Genomic DNA, 19,047 nt, shown 5'->3' on the forward strand with positions numbered 1-19,047 from the left:
GTGAGAAAAGGCTCCTCTTTTAATCTAAAAAATAAACCCGGTGTTAGAGCTACGCAGCTTGCTCACAGTTACAGTAGCCTAGGCACTCTCTTTTTGCAATTTTCTACAGGGGCAAGGTAGAAGTGCTCCTTATCTTACTAGGTAAGAACTTTGTCATGATCTAGTGTAAATGTGTGCTGAAGTTCACATTTGTAGCATCAACCCAACTAGCTGTTGCTCAGCATGGGGACAAGTCTGCAAATAAAATATTTCATTTACATTTTCTGAGAAAGAAAGCACTGACAGTAAGATTGCATCACTGATCTTTGGAGTCCCTCACTTGGCCCCCGTGCATGCCTTTACCCCACAGGCAAATCTCAAGGACCAGCCCTGTTCGCAAAAACCAGCTACAATCTCTGTGAAACAAAGGCGCAGTAAATATAGTAAAACAGTAAATTCTGAGCACAACCATTACTTTATTTTATAGCACTATATTATCATTGTTTTGAACAGAAGAGCAACATCGTTACAATAGAACCACTGCCGTGCAGTATTTTAAATATGTTGGCCAAGATTGCACATAATAGCACAAATTCACTAACTATACACTATAATGCTGCCTAAGGTGGAAAGTCTCTTCATCCCTACCCCTCACTAACCTTCATACATTAAATCTTATCAGTTCCATTCAAGTCAGTCAAACCCTTCCAAGTGAAGTTAAAATATGATTAGTATTTTTCTGTTTATTATGAAGGGGTGGGCAACAGCTTATCATTCACATTTGTTTTTCACAGACAAGGGTGGGGGTGAAAATATAAATAAATACTGCTGAAGCAGGGGCAAGCTATTTGTTTTGTGGGAGAACCATTTAAATGATTCTTAGGTCTCAGAGGTGGCATTGCCTTTGCTTTTCCTCCCAGGCAAGGGAAATGTTGATTTGCTCTGGGGCTGGGAAAGTTTACTGGCTAGTAAAGTGAACGGTTCAATTAGGGTTTTTCGATCAGTTACAGTTACCTCCCACAGTCTCACTTTTTCACTTTTTGCCCATTGTTGTGCCACTTCAGCATCCACTTGCCTTTGTTCGGAGAGGTCAATTTTGTTCCCTAGGACAACAATTGCTACCTGGAAAAAAACAGAAAATACATATAAGTAGTTATACTTTTTAACTATAAATTTATAGTGCCTATATATCTATTATTGATTACACCAGCTAAAGGCAAATGGAAAAGCATGGGTAAATGAAATAAAAAATAACCAAAAAACTAATTTTTATACTTAGTTATAAATTCCTTAATCGCTGAAAATTTTCCTAGAAATGAATATGCAATCAGATACTGAATAAACAGTGCGGGGGGAGGGGGTGGAATGAAATGCCTCAGTTACTTCTAGTTTGGAAAGACAGCAAACACCACTATTACTGTTCTACTCTGTGTACAGCAAGCTTATTCCCCATCTCTCAAAAGATATTATATAGGGTTCCTCACCAAAAAGGGAGGAAAAAACCTTACATGCGAGGCGCCAGTAACGATGGGGTAAGATATTTCTCCAGTGGAGCCAGTGGAAAAAACTGTGAGGGCCAAGATCCCAGGTTGGATTTTCCTGGCCTGGGCCTTGTCCATTCGCATCACACCCTAAGACCCCGCAACTGAATCCAGCCCAGAAAGGTCCCTGGGCTGCAGTCCTGCAGTAGCTGCCTCCCCCTCCCTTCACCTGAAATTAGGGACCCAGGAGGGTGCCTGTACCCACCTGGGAGCTCTCTGGGACTGAGATTTACAAACATCAAAAAGTTAATGAAATTGAATTTAGTCTGGAGAAGGGAAAGCTAAAGGCAGGGCAGGGGGGAACCTTGCAACTCTATGTGCAGAGAGGACCAAACAAAATGGGTTCAAACAGGAAAGTTTAGTTATTAGGAAGAACTTGACTGTCAAGTGAAAACAATCACATATAACAGCAAGGGAGGCTGTAGAATCTCTAAACAGAGGGTTTTTAAGAAAAGAAAAGGTTTGGGTTAGAAAACCCACAACAGGAAATCTACTCCCTGGCACTGAGCTGGCGAGTGGTTCAAACCGTCCTACTTGTAAGAAAAATAAATATTTCCTTCATGAAAGTTCTCAAAATTAAAAACTGTGGAAGAACATAACTCATTTTTAGTAGATGGACTGTTGCCATTCTTTACCTCCTTTTTGTCTCTGAACTTGTCAATTTCCTTCTTAAGAAGCTCCACTCTCTGAAAGGACTCAAGATTATTTACACTGTAGACAAGAACAAAACCATCCGCAAAGGAAAAATAGTGCTTCGGCAGCTCCATTCCCTCTTGAAGACCCTTTGTGTCGTAAAGTCTTAATTGTTCCTTTACTCCTCGATCGGTTTCGACTGAAGCCATATATACATCTTCCGTTGTTTCACTCTCTTCTATACCTGTTCAAGAAAAACTTTTTTCATTCCATGCTAAACTGGCTTAAATAACAAGTTGAACTTCATTTTTAAAAGTATGCTAATCCATGAAGTGCTGCTTTCAAACTATGATTACTGGGCTGCCCATCTGAAGTGGAATATACTTGTTCAGACCATCTCAGCAACTAAATTGATGCCTCTCAACTCTCTCACCAAATAGGATGATTTGTCTGGGAGAATATCATCATACCTCTCATTCCTTCCTATAAACCCACAGATATGACGTGAGGGGCATATTTAACTTCTCCAAAGCAGTCAGGGCTCTGTGAGATGCCCAATTTTTAGTTGGGAAGAAGCTGTGTAACCTAGTAGAGAGAAGCAGCGTGGCCTGGGGGGTTAGAAGGACCTGGGTTCTAATCCCAGCTCCTTCACTGGTCTGCTCTGTGACATTGGGCAAGTCACTTTTCTGCACCTCAATCACCTCATCTGTAAAGTGGGGATTAAGACCTTGAGCCCCACGTGGGACAGGAACTGTGTCCAACTTGATTAGACTGTATCTACCCTAGTGCTTAGAACAGTGCTTGGCACATAGTATTCACTTTAAAAATACCATCACTGTTATTCATTTGCCTAAAATTCTTTACGTATCTCCAGCAGGAACTGTCATACTGACAGAACGCATGGTACTTTAGTGGAGAACCACTTCTTTTTCCTTCAGTTCTTCCAGGATAATCACTGACTAAATGTGAACTTGCTATACTAAATAAATGAGATTGATATAAATATTTTTTTTTATCCCCTTGTCCACTTACAGCCACTAAGATGTGAGATAACGTACTCGACTTTAATGTGGTGAGTCCAAAAAAAAAATATACTTACCTGACTAAACTTATCTTGATCGTAACAACTGCCATTCTTCCTCTGTGAAGACCTTTAGACACCCCTCAAGAAATATACTCTTCTAGCAAAGTAGGCAGAGACTCTCAAATAAAATCTGCCTGGATATTTGACAAACTAGTAAAATATATACACTATGAATCTAAATTCAAAAGTTAATAATGTTGGTATTTGTTAAGCACTTACTATGTGCAGAGCATTGTTCTAAGCGCTGGGGTAGACACAGGGGAATCAGGTTGTCCCACGTGGGGCTCATAGTCTTAATCCCTATTTTGCAGATGAGGTAACTGAGGCACAGAGAAGTTAAGTAACTCACCCACAGTCACCCAGCTGACAAGTGGCAGAGCCGGAATTTGAACCCATGACCCCTGACTCCAAAGCCCGTGCTCTTTCCACTGAGCCACGCTGCTTCTCTAATAATAAGATTCCATTTATTTTTACATCAACTATCTGACAGGGTTTTATGCTACTTGTCAGTTCTGTTTCCCTAAGACTGACCAATCAATAAATGGTATTTATTCACCGCTTAGTGTGGGCAGAGCACTTATTAAGCGGTTGGGAGAGTACAATGCAACATAGATGGAAGACACATTCCCTACCCACAACAAGCCAGCTGTCTAGAGACAGATAGTATAAATATATTGACAGAGTTATATTAATATAAATTACAGATAGGTACCTAAGTGCCATGGGGCAGGAGGAGGGGTGAATAAAGGGAGGAAACCAGGGCACAGCAGAACGGAGTGGGAGACGAGCACATGAGGGCTTAGACAGGGAAGGTCCCTTAGAGATGTGCCTTCAATATGATTTTGAAGGTGGAGAGAGTAATTGTCGAATATGAAAAGTGAGGGCGTTCCAGGAAAGGCAGGACACGAGTGAGAGGTCGGTGGCGAGATAGACGAGGTCAAGGTACAGTAAGTAGGTTGGCACTAGAGGAATGAAGTGGGGTAAGGTTGTAATAGGAGAGCAGTGAGGTGAGGTTAGAGGGGGCAAGGTGATTGCTTTAAAGCCGATGGTAAGGAACTCCTCTCTGATGCGGAGGTGGATGGGCAACCGCTGAAGGTTTCTGAGGAGTGGGGAAAGATGGAATGAATGTAGAAAAACGATCAGGGCAGCAGAGTGAGGTATGAACTGGAGTGGCGGGGGAGAGACAGGAGGCTGGGAAGTTAACGAGGAAGCTCATACAGTAATCAGGGTGGGATAGGATAAGTGCTTGGATTGACGTAGCAGTTTGGATGGAGAAGAAAGGGTGGATTTTAGCGACGTTTTGAAGGCTGACTTGACGGGAAACAAACAGCCTCTCACAGAGACTGGACTGGCTACCAGGGTGGATGGTAGAATCCTCAGGCCTTAAGCTCTGTCAAGGAGAACACATAATAATAATAATAATGTTGGTATTTGTTAAGCGCTTGCTATGTGCAGAGCACTGTTCTAAGCACTGGGGTAGATAGAGGGTAATCAGGCTGTCCCACGTGAGGCTCACGGCCTTCATCCCCATTTTCCAGATGAGGTCACTGAGGCCCGGAGAAGTGAAGCGACTTGCCCACGGCCACACTGCTGACGAGCGGCAGAGCCGGGATGCGAACCCATGACCACTGACTCCCAAGCCCGGGCTCTTTCCACTGAGCCACGCTGCTTCTCATCTCTGTTGGGTCCAGAGAGCTTAACCAGGAGTCCTTTCCCTCCGGCACCCTAAAAACCATCTCCCTTTTTAATGCTAAGGCTATTGAGAGGGAAGATAGAGGCTTCATACCCGCAAAAACCACTAGATGTCACCTCCATTCCGAGCAACAAGCCTGAAATAACCATCTAGGTCCCGGAAGGCAATCGGCCGATATGATGTTTCTTCCTTCTTTTCTCTTCAACAGGCCCCAACCTACTCCACACCCCCGGAGGTCAAAGGCTACCCAGTGGGAGAGGAACCTGGGAAGATGGCAGAGGTCCCAGGATCCAGGTTTGGTAGCCCAGACAACCCTAATCTGGATGCTTTCTCCGTGCACACTAAGCTAGGCTCCCTAATGATAATAATAATAATGTTGGTATTTATTAAGTGCTTACTATGTGCAGAGCACTGTTCTGAGCGCTGGGGTAGACACAGGGTAATCTTATTGTCCCACGTGAGGCTCACAGTCTGAATCCCCGGGACTCATGTTGGAGATGTTCATTCAATAGTATTTACTGAGCGCTTACTATGTGCAGAGCACCGGACTAAGCGCTTGGAATGGACAAATCGGTAACAGATGGAGACAGTCCCTGCCCTTTGACGGGCTAACAGTCTAATCGGGGGAGACGGACAGACGAGAACAATAGCGATAAATAGAATCAAGATAGGGGGACGCCCCGATCCCTCAGAGCTGCCCCGACCTGCCTCCGACCCCTAACCCTACAACAGTATCGAGACTGTGAGCCCCACAGGACAGGGACTGTGTCCAATCTTATTTGCTTATAGCCACTCCAGCGCTTAGAAAACTGCCTGGCACACAGTAAGTGCTTAACAAATACCATTATTATTACCATAGTAGCACAAACAAATCCCTAGACCTACGATGGTGGTGGTAATAACAGTGCCCTGCCCACAACTTATGCTCTAAGGGGAAAAATACATCTAATTAATTATAGCTAAACAATCAAGAGTGCTACTGAATAAACATATACATAAATGCTGAGACTGGATAGCTACTACTTGGGATGCTGGAAATTAACCAGGAAAGGCTTGTTGGAGGAATGGGATTTCATTAAGGGCTTTGGATATGGGAATGCTGCAGTCTGTAGGATTTGTGGAAGGAGGCTGGAGAACGGTATGAGTGGAGGGGTGATGGAGGTGAGAGAGGAGAGTCAAGAGTAAGGTACAGTCAGAAGATAGGCATGGGCGGAACAGAGAGGGTAAGGAGAGGAACTGCAGGTAAAAAAAAGCAATCAGAGGGGTGGGGTGAGTTGACGGGAAAAATCTGAAGCTGATAATGGTAATAGTAATAATTGTGGTATTTGTTAAGCACTTACTATGTGCCAGCCAAGCGCTGGGGTGGATACAAACATATCGGGTTGGACAGAGTTCCCAGTCCCATGTAGGGCTCACAGTCTCAATCCCCATTTTACAGATGAGATAAATGAGGCAGGGAGAAGTAAAATGACTTGTCCAAGGTCACACGGCAGACAAGTGGTAGAACGGGAATTAGGACCCATGACCTTTTTGACTCCCAGGCCCATGCTCTATCCACTATGGCACACTGCTGCTTATAAGCAGTGGAGGGTGAGTTGAGGATTGTGAGGAATGGAGAGTTTTGTGTTCAAGAAGATGATCTGCACAGCAGTGTGTAGGATAGATTGGAGAGCAGGAGAGATAAGGCAGGAAGGACCAACAAGGAGGCTGATGCAAAACTGTAGACGCAGTAACACCAGAGGCTTGAATCAGGGTGGAAAAAAACCTCCCACTCAATGGTTTTTAATAAGTGCTTACTGTAGGCAGAGCACTGTATTAAACACTTGGGAAAGCACAATACAACCATTTTGGAAGATGCATGGAAGAGAGAGAAGGATAATAAAGGAAGCTTTGTAGTGTGGTGGGTCAGCGATTTCTGTCATCTTAAGCAGGCCCACTAGCCTCTGTTTTCTCATTTGACAAAGGAGGAATAATTCCTCATCTGCAGAAGTTAGGAGCAATGAATGAAAACTGCCTGTGAAGCATGCAACCATTAAAAGGCACTGAAATAGTCACTAAATTGCCACCAGTACTAGTCAACGGATGTGCTCTCTGCTGTATAAAAAATTTGGAATGCCTTCCCTAAGAAGACTCAGTTCAGGCAACTGGATCGTAATATAGCCGACAAGTGTCTTCTATTAGAAAGAACTCAAAGAAAACTTTGTAGGGAGAATTGGGCAGAACATTAGATATCATAATTTGTCTGTGTATCTCAATTTTTTCTCACCAAGCACCCTGTTGCGATTCAACATTTTTCCAACCAATCTCCATCATTTGGCTCAGTGGAAAGAGCATGGGCTTAGGAGCCAGAGGTCATGGGTTCTAATCCCGGCTCCACCACCTGTCAGCTGTGTGACTTTGGGCGAGTCACGTTACTTCTCTGTCCCTGTTACCTCATCTGTAAGATGGGGATTAAGACTATGAGCCTCTCGCGGGACAACCTGACGACCCTGTATTTGCCCCAGCACTTAGAACAGTGCTCTGCACGTAGTAAGCGCTTAACAAATACCAACATTATTATTATTATCCTCCATCATGCCTCATACCCTAGGATGTCTCTAAGACCCTATTTTGTCCTTGCCCAATAATTTCTAGCAATGCCTTCCTGCTCACCTGCCCCTTGAGCTAACATACACCAATCTACGTTGAAAAGCCTCTTGGCCTCGTGGAGCGAGCACAGGCCTGGGAGTCAGTAGACCTGGGTTCTAATCCTGGTTGCCATTTGGGCAAGTCACTTACCTTCTCTATGCCAGTTTTCTCATCTGTAAAATGGAGATGAAACACCTCTTCTCCCTTCAAACTGGACTGTGAACCCCCTGTGGGACAGGGGGCTGGGTCCAGCCTAATTCTCTTCTATCTACACTGATGTTCGGTAAAATAATTGGCATGTTTAAGAACTACCACTATTATTATCAGTCGAGGTTTCCAGATCATACACAAGGATATTTTATTCCAAGGAAAACAACCTTACCAATGGTATGATTGCCATAAAGAAGCTGCTCCAAAATGGCTGTTTTTCCGACGGATAACAATCCACAAACCACCACTCTGCAGCCTTTTCCCATCTTCGAGGAGGATGTCAGCAAATAAATTCTGCACAAACACAAATGTATCAGACCACTGCAAAGTGTAAAGCTTCAAAAATTTGTGCTTTCGTTGGTAGTTCATAGTAGCCTGACACAATCATTCCACTCAACCTTGACCGGGATGTAGGTTGTCTACTCTATTTGGGCTTTTTTATTTAACTGTACTTGTTAAGTGATTACTATGTGTTAAACACTGCCCTAAGCAATGGGGTAAGTACAAGTTCATCAGGTTGGACACAGTCCCTGTCCTACATGGGGCTCCCCGTCTAAGTTTGAGGGAGAAGAGGTATTTAATCACCATTTTACAGTTGAGGAGACTGAGGCAAAGAGAAGTTGTGACTTATCCAAGGTCACAGAGCACGCAATTGTCAGAGCTGGAATTAGAACCCAGGTCCTCTGGACTCCCAGGCCCGTACTCTTTCCACTAGGCCATGTAGTTTCTGAGCATGAAATTCTCTACGGGCATGTAGAAATGAAGACGCCAGCATGAACATCTGTGATGGCTGCTGCCAAAAAATGTAAAAGGGCACCTACCAGTCACCGTCAGTCCGTCCTAAAGAAAAAGACCCCTTGCTGGTTCTCTTGGCATTTGGAGGCCAATATAGACATAGCCACAACTGGGCCAGAGTAGAACCACGTTCCACTTCTGCTCTGGCACAGTGGAGTTCACTCCGGGGTCCAGGCCCGGTGCCACCTCACCCTGGCAAGCTCCAGGATCCCCTGAGGGCTGTCCAACATCACCACCACAGCAGGACCTGAGCCCACCCTTGGCAGGAGAAAAGAACCCAGCAGTTTGCTTCCAAACTGATAAGAGGCTTCAAATTATACACTATAAATTACTTATTTATTCATATTCGTGTCCGTCTCCCCCTCCAGACTGTAAGCTCGCTGTGAGCAGGGAGGGAACGTGTCTGCTAATTCTGTTGTACTCTCCCAAGCACTTAGTACAGTGCTTCGGGTAAGAATAAATTACTAAATGAAATAAATTCAAGTGATTCCCTTCCATTTTCTATTATTCAAATTCCCTAGAAATTAAGGCAAATATAACATATGTTTATAATGAAATTCGTGAGTACAAATTTAAGGAAAGTACTGTCTATCAATATCAAGGCTTTACTTTATCAGACATTACTATGAGATAGTAAGCAATGTTTTTAATTTTCCCAATTTTATCTTTATTGGCAACATCCCTCTTCTGAATTGAATTCTTACTGCTGAAAACAATCTTCACCACTGACAACAACAATAATATTAATTGAGCATTTTAGTAATTCCAACATTACAAGAGGTTTAAGCAAAATAAAACTAATCTCCGATAATATTCTCATAAAGCAAATTCTGCCTCCAATAATACAGAAACAATATCGACACTCGAAAGGCTGGCAATATCAACATTTTCATTTGATCTTGCTTCCTTCAGGAAATGACCAGTAAGGGTCATTCCTTTGACTTTTTTTAAGAGTCTCCAAAAGCATATTCTCCATGGAATATTTTCATGTTTCCTTTCCTACCTTCAGTAGTTATGGAAAACCTAAAGTATTAGGTGCACTATACATCTCATTCCTTTCGGGTGGCTTTTCAATTCCAGGCTCAAGTTCAGTCCTTGGCTCAGGTTCTAACCTTGCAGATTGGTCAGCAGCTGCTGGTCATGTTGGGAGAACACTGCGTCTTAACGAAGCCTTTAAAGGACACACCTGGAACACAACAACTGTGTGCAACTTCACCTTCTCTTGTTGCTGGATCCTCTTCCCTGTCCTGGACTGCAAGGTCTCCACAAGAAATCCTTCCTTGCTGATGAGTTTGGGGGTAAATAGATTCCTGCGGGTTTTGTGTTTTTGCAGCAAACCACTTGATTGATGCCTGGAAATCATCCATTCCCATTTGCAATGCTTCTTGCCGTGCCTTTTTTTTTTATCCAATTCTTCATTTCTGCATGCCCAAGCCCATTTCTTATTTGGACCCAAATGGGCAGCCTTCTCTGTCTCTGCCCTCTGCCCAGGAACTGTTGACAATGTTGAAGTAGGTACTCCAAAAGCCTTAGCCACTTGCAGATTCAGGGATTTTGTTTGGGGTTTTTTGGACCTGATCCACTGCTTGTGAAATCCGTAGTTCTGTATCAACTGAAATATGCTGTTTTTTTTATTTTTTTCCTGCATCGTCCCTAGAAGAAAAACAACACGGCAAATCGCTCCCCCAGATACCTGCCTGAACTAAGCCAGAGACTGGATTTCATGGGGAAGACTGGTGAGAAGATCTTTCGATTGTATTTACTAAGCGCTTACTGCATACAAAGCGTTACACTAAGCGTTTAGCACTGTACTAAAGGAGAAGGCAGAGAAAAGAGGACAGTGAACCAGTGGAAAGAACAGTGAAGAGCATCATGGCCTAATGTAAAGCGCACAGGCCTGGGAGTCAGAGGACCTGACTTCTAATTCCAGCTCTGCCATTTGTCTATAAATCAATGGTATTTATTGAGTGCTTATTAAGTGCAGAGCACTGGACTAAGCGCTTGGAAGAGAAAGAACAGAATTAGAATACACATTCCCTGACCACAACAATCTTAGTCAAAGGGGGATTAAGACTGTGATTCCTATGTGGGACAGGGACTGTGTCCACACCTTATTATCCTGTACCTACCCCAGTGCTTAGTACAGTATCTGGCACATATAAGTGCCTAACAAATGCCATTAAAAAAGGGGATGGAGGAGCTGCGGGTAGTGTACCACAAAAACACTCCTCTTCCCTTCAAAGCCACAGGAGAAAGGAGAGAGAAGCAAAGATGGGCTGAAGAGAAGGAGCTGAGGCCCACCCACAAGCAGAAATATCCAATTCAGAAAGAGAGGGAAGAGCCTACCTAGGAACCTCTGGAGGACACAGAAATGCCAGGAAATATCCTGCAAAATGCCTTGGACAGGGCCAGATCCCTTCTCCAATGGAATTCGGCTGGAACGCAACCATTCTTCATTCCACAGCTATTTATAATTAAACTGCCCACACTTTGAACACACAGAATCAGGCTTGATGACTGCAATTCTATGGGACTTGATCTTGGCAGGTTAGGGAAGTGGTCATAAATTAACAGAACAAGGGTCAATAGGGACAAATGGAATGGAGCAAAGTGAAAGACGAAAAGGTCATAAAAATAGACAGGCAACATCAACTGACTCACTTATCTCCAGAGCATTTCTACTACAAATTGAGTAGAGAGAGCGGAGATGAAGCAACTCCCGCTGAAATGTCTCCAAAGCCACAATCCATTCCAAAAATAATAACAGTGGTATTTGTTAAGCACTTTCTATGTGCCAAGCACCGTTCTAAGCGTTGGTGTAGATAGAAGGTAATCAGGTTGTCCCTCATGGGGCTCACAGTCTTAACCCCCATTTTACAGATGAGGTAACTGAGGCACAGAGCAGTGAAGTGACTTGCCCAAAGTCACACAGCTGACAACTGGCAATCAGGATTAGAACTCATGTCCTCTGACTCCCCAGCCCATACTCCTTCCACTAAGCCACGCTGCTTCTACTCCCACCCAACATCCTCTCGTCTCCACCATCATCCTGGAGGGGTCTTGTTCATTTGAATGAGATAAAATACGCGGACTTGGGTGGCATACTCATTATATAATTGTGGGATATGATTAGGAGGATCATGTGCTATATGATTATTAGAGGATAATAACTGTGGAATATAATAATTGTGGCATATATGCTCACTATGTGCCAAGACAACATGAGCTTGCTAAGCAATGAAGTTGATGTAATACAATCACATCAGACGAAGTCTGATCTGTGTCATGTGGAAATAGGAAAAATGCACTGAAAAGCAGGTTGACAGGACCAGGTGAAACTTTCCTTATAGGGCGTTCTGCTTAGAATAAATTAGGCAGAAGCTCTACAGTATCTTCCACAACTATAGCTGAGCTAATAAACAATACCTGCGGAAAAATAAACGGCACGGATGACAGAGAAAAGCGGAGAAGATGATGACAGGGAACGAGGATCTCTAAAAAGGAAAAAAGAACAGCATTATAAATTATACGGAGCAATGCTTGGCAGAAATATTCAATGATAAAAACGTGAAAGTATTAAAAAAGAAAAAATTGCTAGTATCTTGTTCGTATTCTCATGGAAAAACCTACTTTAAAAATTGGAAATACAGGATCCTACATACTATGGCACTTTAAGTTGCCTTGGGGGTATTTGTCCAAGTTTATAAAGGAACTCAATTAAAAGATACACTGGTAGCACAAGGCTGGAATGGTCTGAAATGTACAATTAATTCCTGGATATATTATTCTGGGCCTTGTTAACAAATTAATGGCTAACCTCAGAGCAGGTCTAGAAAGAATCTTTAAATACTTTAAAGATGCATCCCCACATTCTAGATTAATGAATGAATATTCAGGATGGATAAATAATTTTCACTGTGGTGTGCTGATTTGGGAGGAGAAATAAATATGAGAGTTACTGCATATAATAAATCTGCTATAATATACATCAGTGACGGGTTAAAAAAACTTTTTAAAAAATGGTATTTGTTAAGCACTTACTATGTGCTAGGTACCATACTAAGCACCAATTTACATATAGTGTTTCTTTTATATTGGTAGATACAGAATGAAAAACTTAATATATGGCATCAGGAACAGCGTGTTCTAGAGAAGCAGATGAGCCTAGTGGATATAGAAGGGCCTTGAAGTCAGAGGACGTGGGTTTTAATTCTGCCTCTGCCACGTGCCTGCTGTGTGACCTTGGCCAAGTCACTTAACTCCTCTGTGCCTCAGGTACAAAATTTAATCCCTCCTCCCTCCAATTTAAGACTGCAGGATCTTTGTGGGACAAGGACTATATCCAACCTGATTATCTCATTTATCTCACCACCAACCTTTCGCCCACGTCCTGCCTCTGGCCTGGAACGTCTTCCCTTTTCATATCCGACGAACAATTATTTTCCCCACTATATTTACTTATATTTATATAAATAAATTAATTTATTTATATTAATATAAATTAATATATTTACTTATATTAATGTCTTCCCCTCTGTAAGCTGTGGAGAAGGAATGTGTCTGCTATATTGTTGTGTTGTACTCTCCCAAGTGCTTTGAACGGTGTCCCGCAATCAGTACGTGCTTAATAAATACCACTGATTTATTGATCTACCCCAGAGCTTAGCATAGGCTTGGAACACAGTTAAGTGCTTAACAAGTACCACGAAAAAAATCTACTTAAAAACCTCTTCTCTCTATACTCACTTCTCCAATAAGGGAGAGATTTTGCTTTTGATGAACCCCACATTAAGAAAAACTAGGGTGGTACCTGAGTGCACTTGATATTTAATATTTCATTTCAGTTGTTTTTCAGAAGGTATGTGTAGAAAACCAATTTGGAACTTGAGACTACTAAATTTCCTGCTGGCAATTATGAATTTAGCCCCACTTTAGTTAGTAACTAAAATTTATCTATTCGATTTGAAAAAAGCAAAACTGATTTGTGAAAATAACCAAAAGCCACTTTTGGATTGTGAATTATGGCACAGGATCACAGTAAACAGATTAAACTAGAAGACGTGCTGTTTATAATGGAAATTGTGGTTTCGAGATTGGCAAGTAAATTTTTATTCCTTCTTGGAGAATATATTAAAGAAGCTCGTTCCAAAGGTGCCTTTTTTAAACCTTTGTAAGGAGCTCTGAAGTGTTCTAAATGCTAAAGGATTGTGTCCGATCTACCTAGGGCTTAGCACAAATCTTAGTAAATGGCATAATTATTATGGCCACAGACATACACTTTTAGGACCTCCAAGCATGGGATAAAAGAACCATGGATATGAAATCATTAACTGGCTCTTTCAAGCAACAAGGGAACATGCTGTAATTTAAGTAGTCCATGTATATCACCTCTGTTCCTTTCCAATTACAGAATGAAAACCTCAATTACAAGAATATTCCCGTGACCTCAAGGATCCAATAAACGCTAACCCCTTTTGGGAGGTTCTAACTATCAGCTGAGAAGTCAAATGAAATATCTAGTTTTGAGTCAAGCAGAAACTCAGAAGAAATGGAATATCTTGAGTTCAGATTTCAAAGGCTGCGGATTATGGTAGAGGACAGGACGTTCTGCAGAAAGTATATCCATGGAGTCGCTATGAATCGGAAATGACTCGACGGCACTTAATAATGATGACTACCAGATAGCTAAGCAAATAACACTGGTATTTGTTAGGCGCTTACTATGTGCAGAGCACTGTTCTAAGCACTGGGGTAGATACAGGGTAAGCAGGTTATGCCACGTGAGGCTCACAGTTAATCCCCATTTTACAGATGAGGTAACTGAGACACAGAGAAGTGAAGTGACCTGCCCACAGTCACACAGCCGACAAATGGCAGAGCCGGGATTCAAACCCATGACCTCTGACTCCCAAGCCCGGGCTCTTTCCACTGAGCCACGCTGCTTCTCTAAGCGCTTACTATATGCCAGGCACTGTACTAACTGCTGGGGTAGATTCAAATAAATCAAACTGAACACAGTCCCTGTTCCATGAGGGGCTCACAGTCTCAATCCCCATTTTACAGATGAGGGAACTGAGGCACAGAGAAATGTGCCTAAGGTCACACAGCAGACAAGTGGAGGAGCCAGGATTAGAACCCATGACCTTCTGACTTTCAGGCCCATGATCTAACCACCATGCCAAGCTGCTTCTCAATGTTTCAAAGGCAATCGGAGGTATTCTCATACACAGTAAAAATTATGCTTCCCTTCCAAATATCTGCCCTCGACATCAGCAGACTCATTCCAAAATAACTGAAATTTAAGACTTTAGAGGAACGCCGTTGCCAAAGATTGCCCATTTAAACTACTCTAGACTGAAATCTGAACTCAAATATTCCATCTCTTCAGAGTTTTCGCTGGACTCAGAACTAGATAATTCATTTGACTTCTCAGCTGGTTGTGAAGATGTTTCCCGAACAGTATTTAAGAATTCGTGACGGTATAATCCCGGTACAACCCGGTCTGTGCCACTTGTCAGCTGTGTGACTGTGGGCAAGTCACTTCACTGTGCCTCAGTTACCTCATCTGTAAAATGGGGATTAACAATGAGCCTCCTGTGGGACATCCTGATTACCCTGTATCTCCCCCAGCGCTTAGAACAGCGCTCTGCACATAGTAAGCGCTTAACAAATACCAACATTATTAACATCATTATAATGCAAATTATTTATTATCGGTCTACACGACAAGTAAAATAAAACCGCTGGGATGGAAGGAACTGTAAGACTAATTGCTACGATGGTGAGAAAATGAGTTACGGACCGGCTCACTCTACTCCTAAATCTCTTTATTTTAACCCAATTATTAGCAGACCCAGAGCCCGCAAATTACAGCATTGGGTCAGGAACACTTTTCAAGCCACTATCCTGATCTCTGGCTCTTTAAAAACCCTCGTCCTTTTAGTCTGCTTAATACAATATTTTTTTTTTTTTAATCTCTCTTGGAAACGCTTCAACTCTCAGTACAATATTCCCCACACTGGATTGGTTCTGGGCTCAATTTTGCAGCGTTTATTATTATTTATTGTTTATAATAAATTTATATGATTATTTTTTATAATGCGGTTCTCCCTCTGAAGGGAACAAGCCGGCACGTCCCGGTCACCGGAGCGGCCGCTTCCCTCGGCCTCCTGTTAACGCAGTGCTGCGGGCCGGGCCCCACCGGTCACTCTATCAGTGGTATTTACTGAGCGCTAACTGTCTGCAGAGCACTGCGCTAAGGAGTTGGGGAGATACCAGCAGATGTACAATCCATCAATGGTATTTAATGAGCACTTACTGTGTTGCAGAGCGCTGCGCTAAGGGAGATACGACAGATGCACAATCCATCAACAGTATTTTATGAGCACTTACTGTGTGCAGAGCGCTGCGCTAAGGGAGATACGACAGATGCACAATCCATCAACAGTATTTTATGAGCACTTACTGTGTGCAGAGCGCTGCGGTGAGGGACGTTCAGCAGATGCACAATCGATCAGTGGAATTTACTGGGTGCCTACAGTGTGCAGAGCGCTGCATTAAGGGGTTTGGGAGACTCAGCGGACGCATAATGGTATTTGCTGAGCACTTACTGTGCAGATGGCTGCACTCAGGGAGGCAGAGGGGATGCACAATCGATCCGTGGCATATACTGAGCACTTACAGTGTGCAGAACGCTCTGCTAAGGAAAATACAGCAGATGCACCGGCAATCTGGTATTCGCTGAGCACTTACTGCGCAGAAAACTGAACGAACGGAGGTTCGGCAGATGCACAATCAATGAGTGGTATTTACTGGGCGCTTACTGTGTGCAGAGCGCTGTGCTAAGGTGCAGCAGATGCCCAGTCAATCACTGGCATTTGCTGAGCACTTACTGCGCAGATCGCTGCACTCGGGGAGGCAGAGCGGATGCACAATCAATCCGCGGTATTTGCTGAGCACCTACTGTGTGCAGAGCGCTGCTTTAAGGTACAGCAGATGCACAACCGATGGTATTTGCTGAGCACTTACTGTGTGCAGAGCGCTGCGCTAAGGAAGGTACAGCAGAGGCACAGTCAATCGATGGCATTTGCTGAGCACCTACTGTGTGTAGAGCGCTGCGCTAAGGGACTGCAGAGAGACAATCAATCGATGGCATCTGCTGAGCACTTACTGTGTGCAGAGCGCTGTGCTAAGGAAGGGACAGCAGAGGCGCAATCGTTGGCATTTGCTGAGCACCTGTGTGCAGAGCGCTGCGCTAAGGGACAGCAGAGACACGATCAATCGATGGCATTTGTTGAGCACCTACTGTGTGCAGAGCGCTGCGCTAAGGAAGGGACAGCAGAGGCGCAATTGTTGGCATTTGCTGAGGACCTACTGTGTGCAGAGCGCTGCGCTAAGCGACAGCAGATGCACAATCAATGGTATTTGCTGAGCACTTACTGTGTGCAGAGTGCTGCGCTAAGGAAGGTACAGCAGAGGCACAATCGATGGCATTTGCTGAGCACCTACTCTGTGCAGAGCGCTGCGCTAAGGGACAGCAGAGACACGATCAATCGATGGCATTTGCCGAGCACCTACTGTGTGCAGAGCGCTGCGCTATGGGACAGCAGAGGCACGATCAATCGATGGCATTTGCTGAGCACCTACTATGTGCAAAGCGCTGCGCTAAGGAAGGTGCAGCAGATGCGCAATCGTTGGCATTTGCTGAGCACCTACTGTGTGCAGAGCGCTGCGCTAAGGGACAACAGAGGCACGATCAATCGATGGCATTTGCTGAGCACCTACTGCGTGCAGAGCGCTGCGCTAAGGAAGGGACAGCAGAGGCACAATCGTTTGGCATTTGCTGAGCACCTACTGTGTGCAGAGCGCTGCGCTAAGGGACAGCAGATGCACAATCAATCGATGGCATTTGCTGAGCACCTACTGTGTGCAGAGCGCTGCGCTAAGGGACAGCAGAGACACGATCAATCGATGGCATTTGCTGAGCACCTACTGTGTGCAGAGCGCTGCGCTAAGGGACAGCAGAGGCACAATCGATGGCATTTGCTGAGCACCTACTGTATGCAGAATGCTGCGCTAAGGGACAGCAGAGACACAATCAATCGACGGCATTTGCTGAGCACCTACTGTGTGCAGAGCGCTGCGCTAAGGGACAGCAGAGGCACGATCAATCGATGGCATTTGCTGAGCACCTACTGTGTGCAGAGCGCTGCGCTAAGGAAGGGACAGCAGAGGCACAATCGTTTGGCATTTGCTGAGCACCTACTGTGTGCAAAGCGCTGCGCTAAGGAAGGTGCAGCAGATGCGCAATCAATCGTTGGCATTTGCTGAGCACCTACTGTGTAAAGAGTGCTGCGCTACGCGACAGCAGTGGCACGATCAATCGATGGCATTTGCTGAGCACCTACTATGTGCAAAGCGCTGCGCTAAGGAAGGTGCAGCAGATGCGCAATCGTTGGCATTTGCTGAGCACCTACTGTGTGCAGAGCGCTGCGCTACGGGACAGCAGAGGCACGATCAATCGATGGCATTTGCTGAGCACCTACTGTGTGTAGAGCGCTGCGCTAAGGAAGGGACAGCAGAGGCACAATCGTTTGGCATTTGCTGAGCACCTACTGTGTGCAGAGCGCTGCGCTAAGGGACAGCAGATGCACAATCAATCGATGGCATTTGCTGAGCACCTACTGTGTGCAGAGCGCTGCGCTAAGGGACAGCAGAGACACGATCAATCGATGGCATTTGCTGAGCACCTACTGTGTGCAGAGCGCTGCGCTAAGGGACAGCAGAGGCACAATTGTTGGCATTTGCTGAGCACCTACTGTGTGCAGAGCGCTGTGCTAAGGGACAGCAGAGGCACAATCGATGGCATTTGCTGAGCACCTACTGTATGCAGAATGCTGCGCTAAGGGACAGCAGAGACACAATCAATCGACGGCATTTGCTGAGCACCTACTGTGTGCAGAGCGCTGCGCTAAGGGACAGCAGAGACACGATCAATCGATGGCATTTGCCGAGCACCTACTGTGTGCAGAGCGCTGCGCTACGGGACAGCAGAGGCACGATCAATCGATGGCGTTTGCTGAGCACCTACTATGTGCAAAGCGCTGCGCTAAGGAAGGTGCAGCAGATGCGCAATCAATCGTTGGCATTTGCTGAGCACCTACTGTGTGCAGAGCGCTGCGTCCCCTGAGCCTGCCTGCAACCGAACCCCTCCCCCCCCCCGCCCCCCAGCCCGCTGCTGCCTACCTGGGGCGGGGAAGCGCCACCGACGCCCGCCGTCACGACCGACGATCGCGACAGCGGCCGACAGCAGCTCCGGCGCATGCGCGACAGCGGCCGACAGCAGCTCCGGCGCATGCGCGGGAGCGGCCGGGGCGCCCCCGGAGGGAGGGGGCGAGGGGGGCGGGGCTCCCGGAGGAAGCGACCAATCGCCGTCGAGCTCCCGGAGGCCCGCGGAGGGGCGGGAACTACAACTCCCGTCAGCC

The 19,047-nt window shown here is 44.9% G+C and overlaps 1 protein-coding gene and 1 long non-coding RNA gene across 7 annotated transcripts; one reads left to right on the top strand and one right to left on the bottom strand.

Moving 5' to 3' along the window:
• Window positions 1–435: 435 nt before the first annotated feature.
• NKIRAS1 (NFKB inhibitor interacting Ras like 1) lies at window positions 436–18,909 on the bottom strand. Of its 6 annotated transcripts, XM_029071111.1 has the most exons (5): window positions 18,809–18,909; window positions 11,990–12,057; window positions 7,941–8,062; window positions 2,156–2,397; window positions 436–1,101 (listed from the first exon to the last, which is right to left on the bottom strand). In XM_029071111.1, the coding sequence occupies exons 1-5, from the start codon at window positions 18,884–18,886 to the stop codon at window positions 859–861; spliced, it is 753 nt and encodes a 250-aa protein (XP_028926944.1). In that variant the 5' UTR covers window positions 18,887–18,909; the 3' UTR covers window positions 436–858. The 6 variants fall into 6 exon arrangements, with proteins under 6 accessions (XP_028926944.1, XP_028926949.1, XP_028926948.1 ...); XM_029071116.1 differs by lacking the exon at window positions 11,990–12,057 and having other exon boundaries at window positions 18,809–18,825; XM_029071115.2 differs by lacking the exons at window positions 11,990–12,057; window positions 18,809–18,909 and adding an exon at window positions 9,750–9,947.
• Window positions 2,936–5,224, top strand: LOC120638568. The gene is made up of 2 exons (XR_005660277.1): window positions 2,936–3,225; window positions 5,139–5,224. It is a non-coding gene; the product is annotated as an uncharacterized LOC120638568 (long non-coding RNA).
• Window positions 18,910–19,047: the final 138 nt, after the last annotated feature.

The sequence above is a fragment of the Ornithorhynchus anatinus genome, chromosome 8 (assembly GCF_004115215.2).
Source record: "Ornithorhynchus anatinus isolate Pmale09 chromosome 8, mOrnAna1.pri.v4, whole genome shotgun sequence".
NCBI classification, from domain to species: Eukaryota; Metazoa; Chordata; class Mammalia; order Monotremata; family Ornithorhynchidae; genus Ornithorhynchus; species Ornithorhynchus anatinus.

Coding starts and splice junctions, on each gene's coding strand:
- NKIRAS1 (XM_029071111.1), bottom strand. CDS start 18,886: ATGCGCCGGAGCTGCTGTCGGCCGCTGTCGCGATCGTCGGTCGTGACG. Junction 2,398..7,940: donor TTATGGCAATCATACCATTG/GTAAGGTTGTTT, acceptor TTTCTTGAACAG/GTATAGAAGAGAGTGAAACA. Junction 1,102..2,155: donor AGTTCAGAGACAAAAAGGAG/GTAAAGAATGGC, acceptor GTTTTTTTCCAG/GTAGCAATTGTTGTCCTAGG.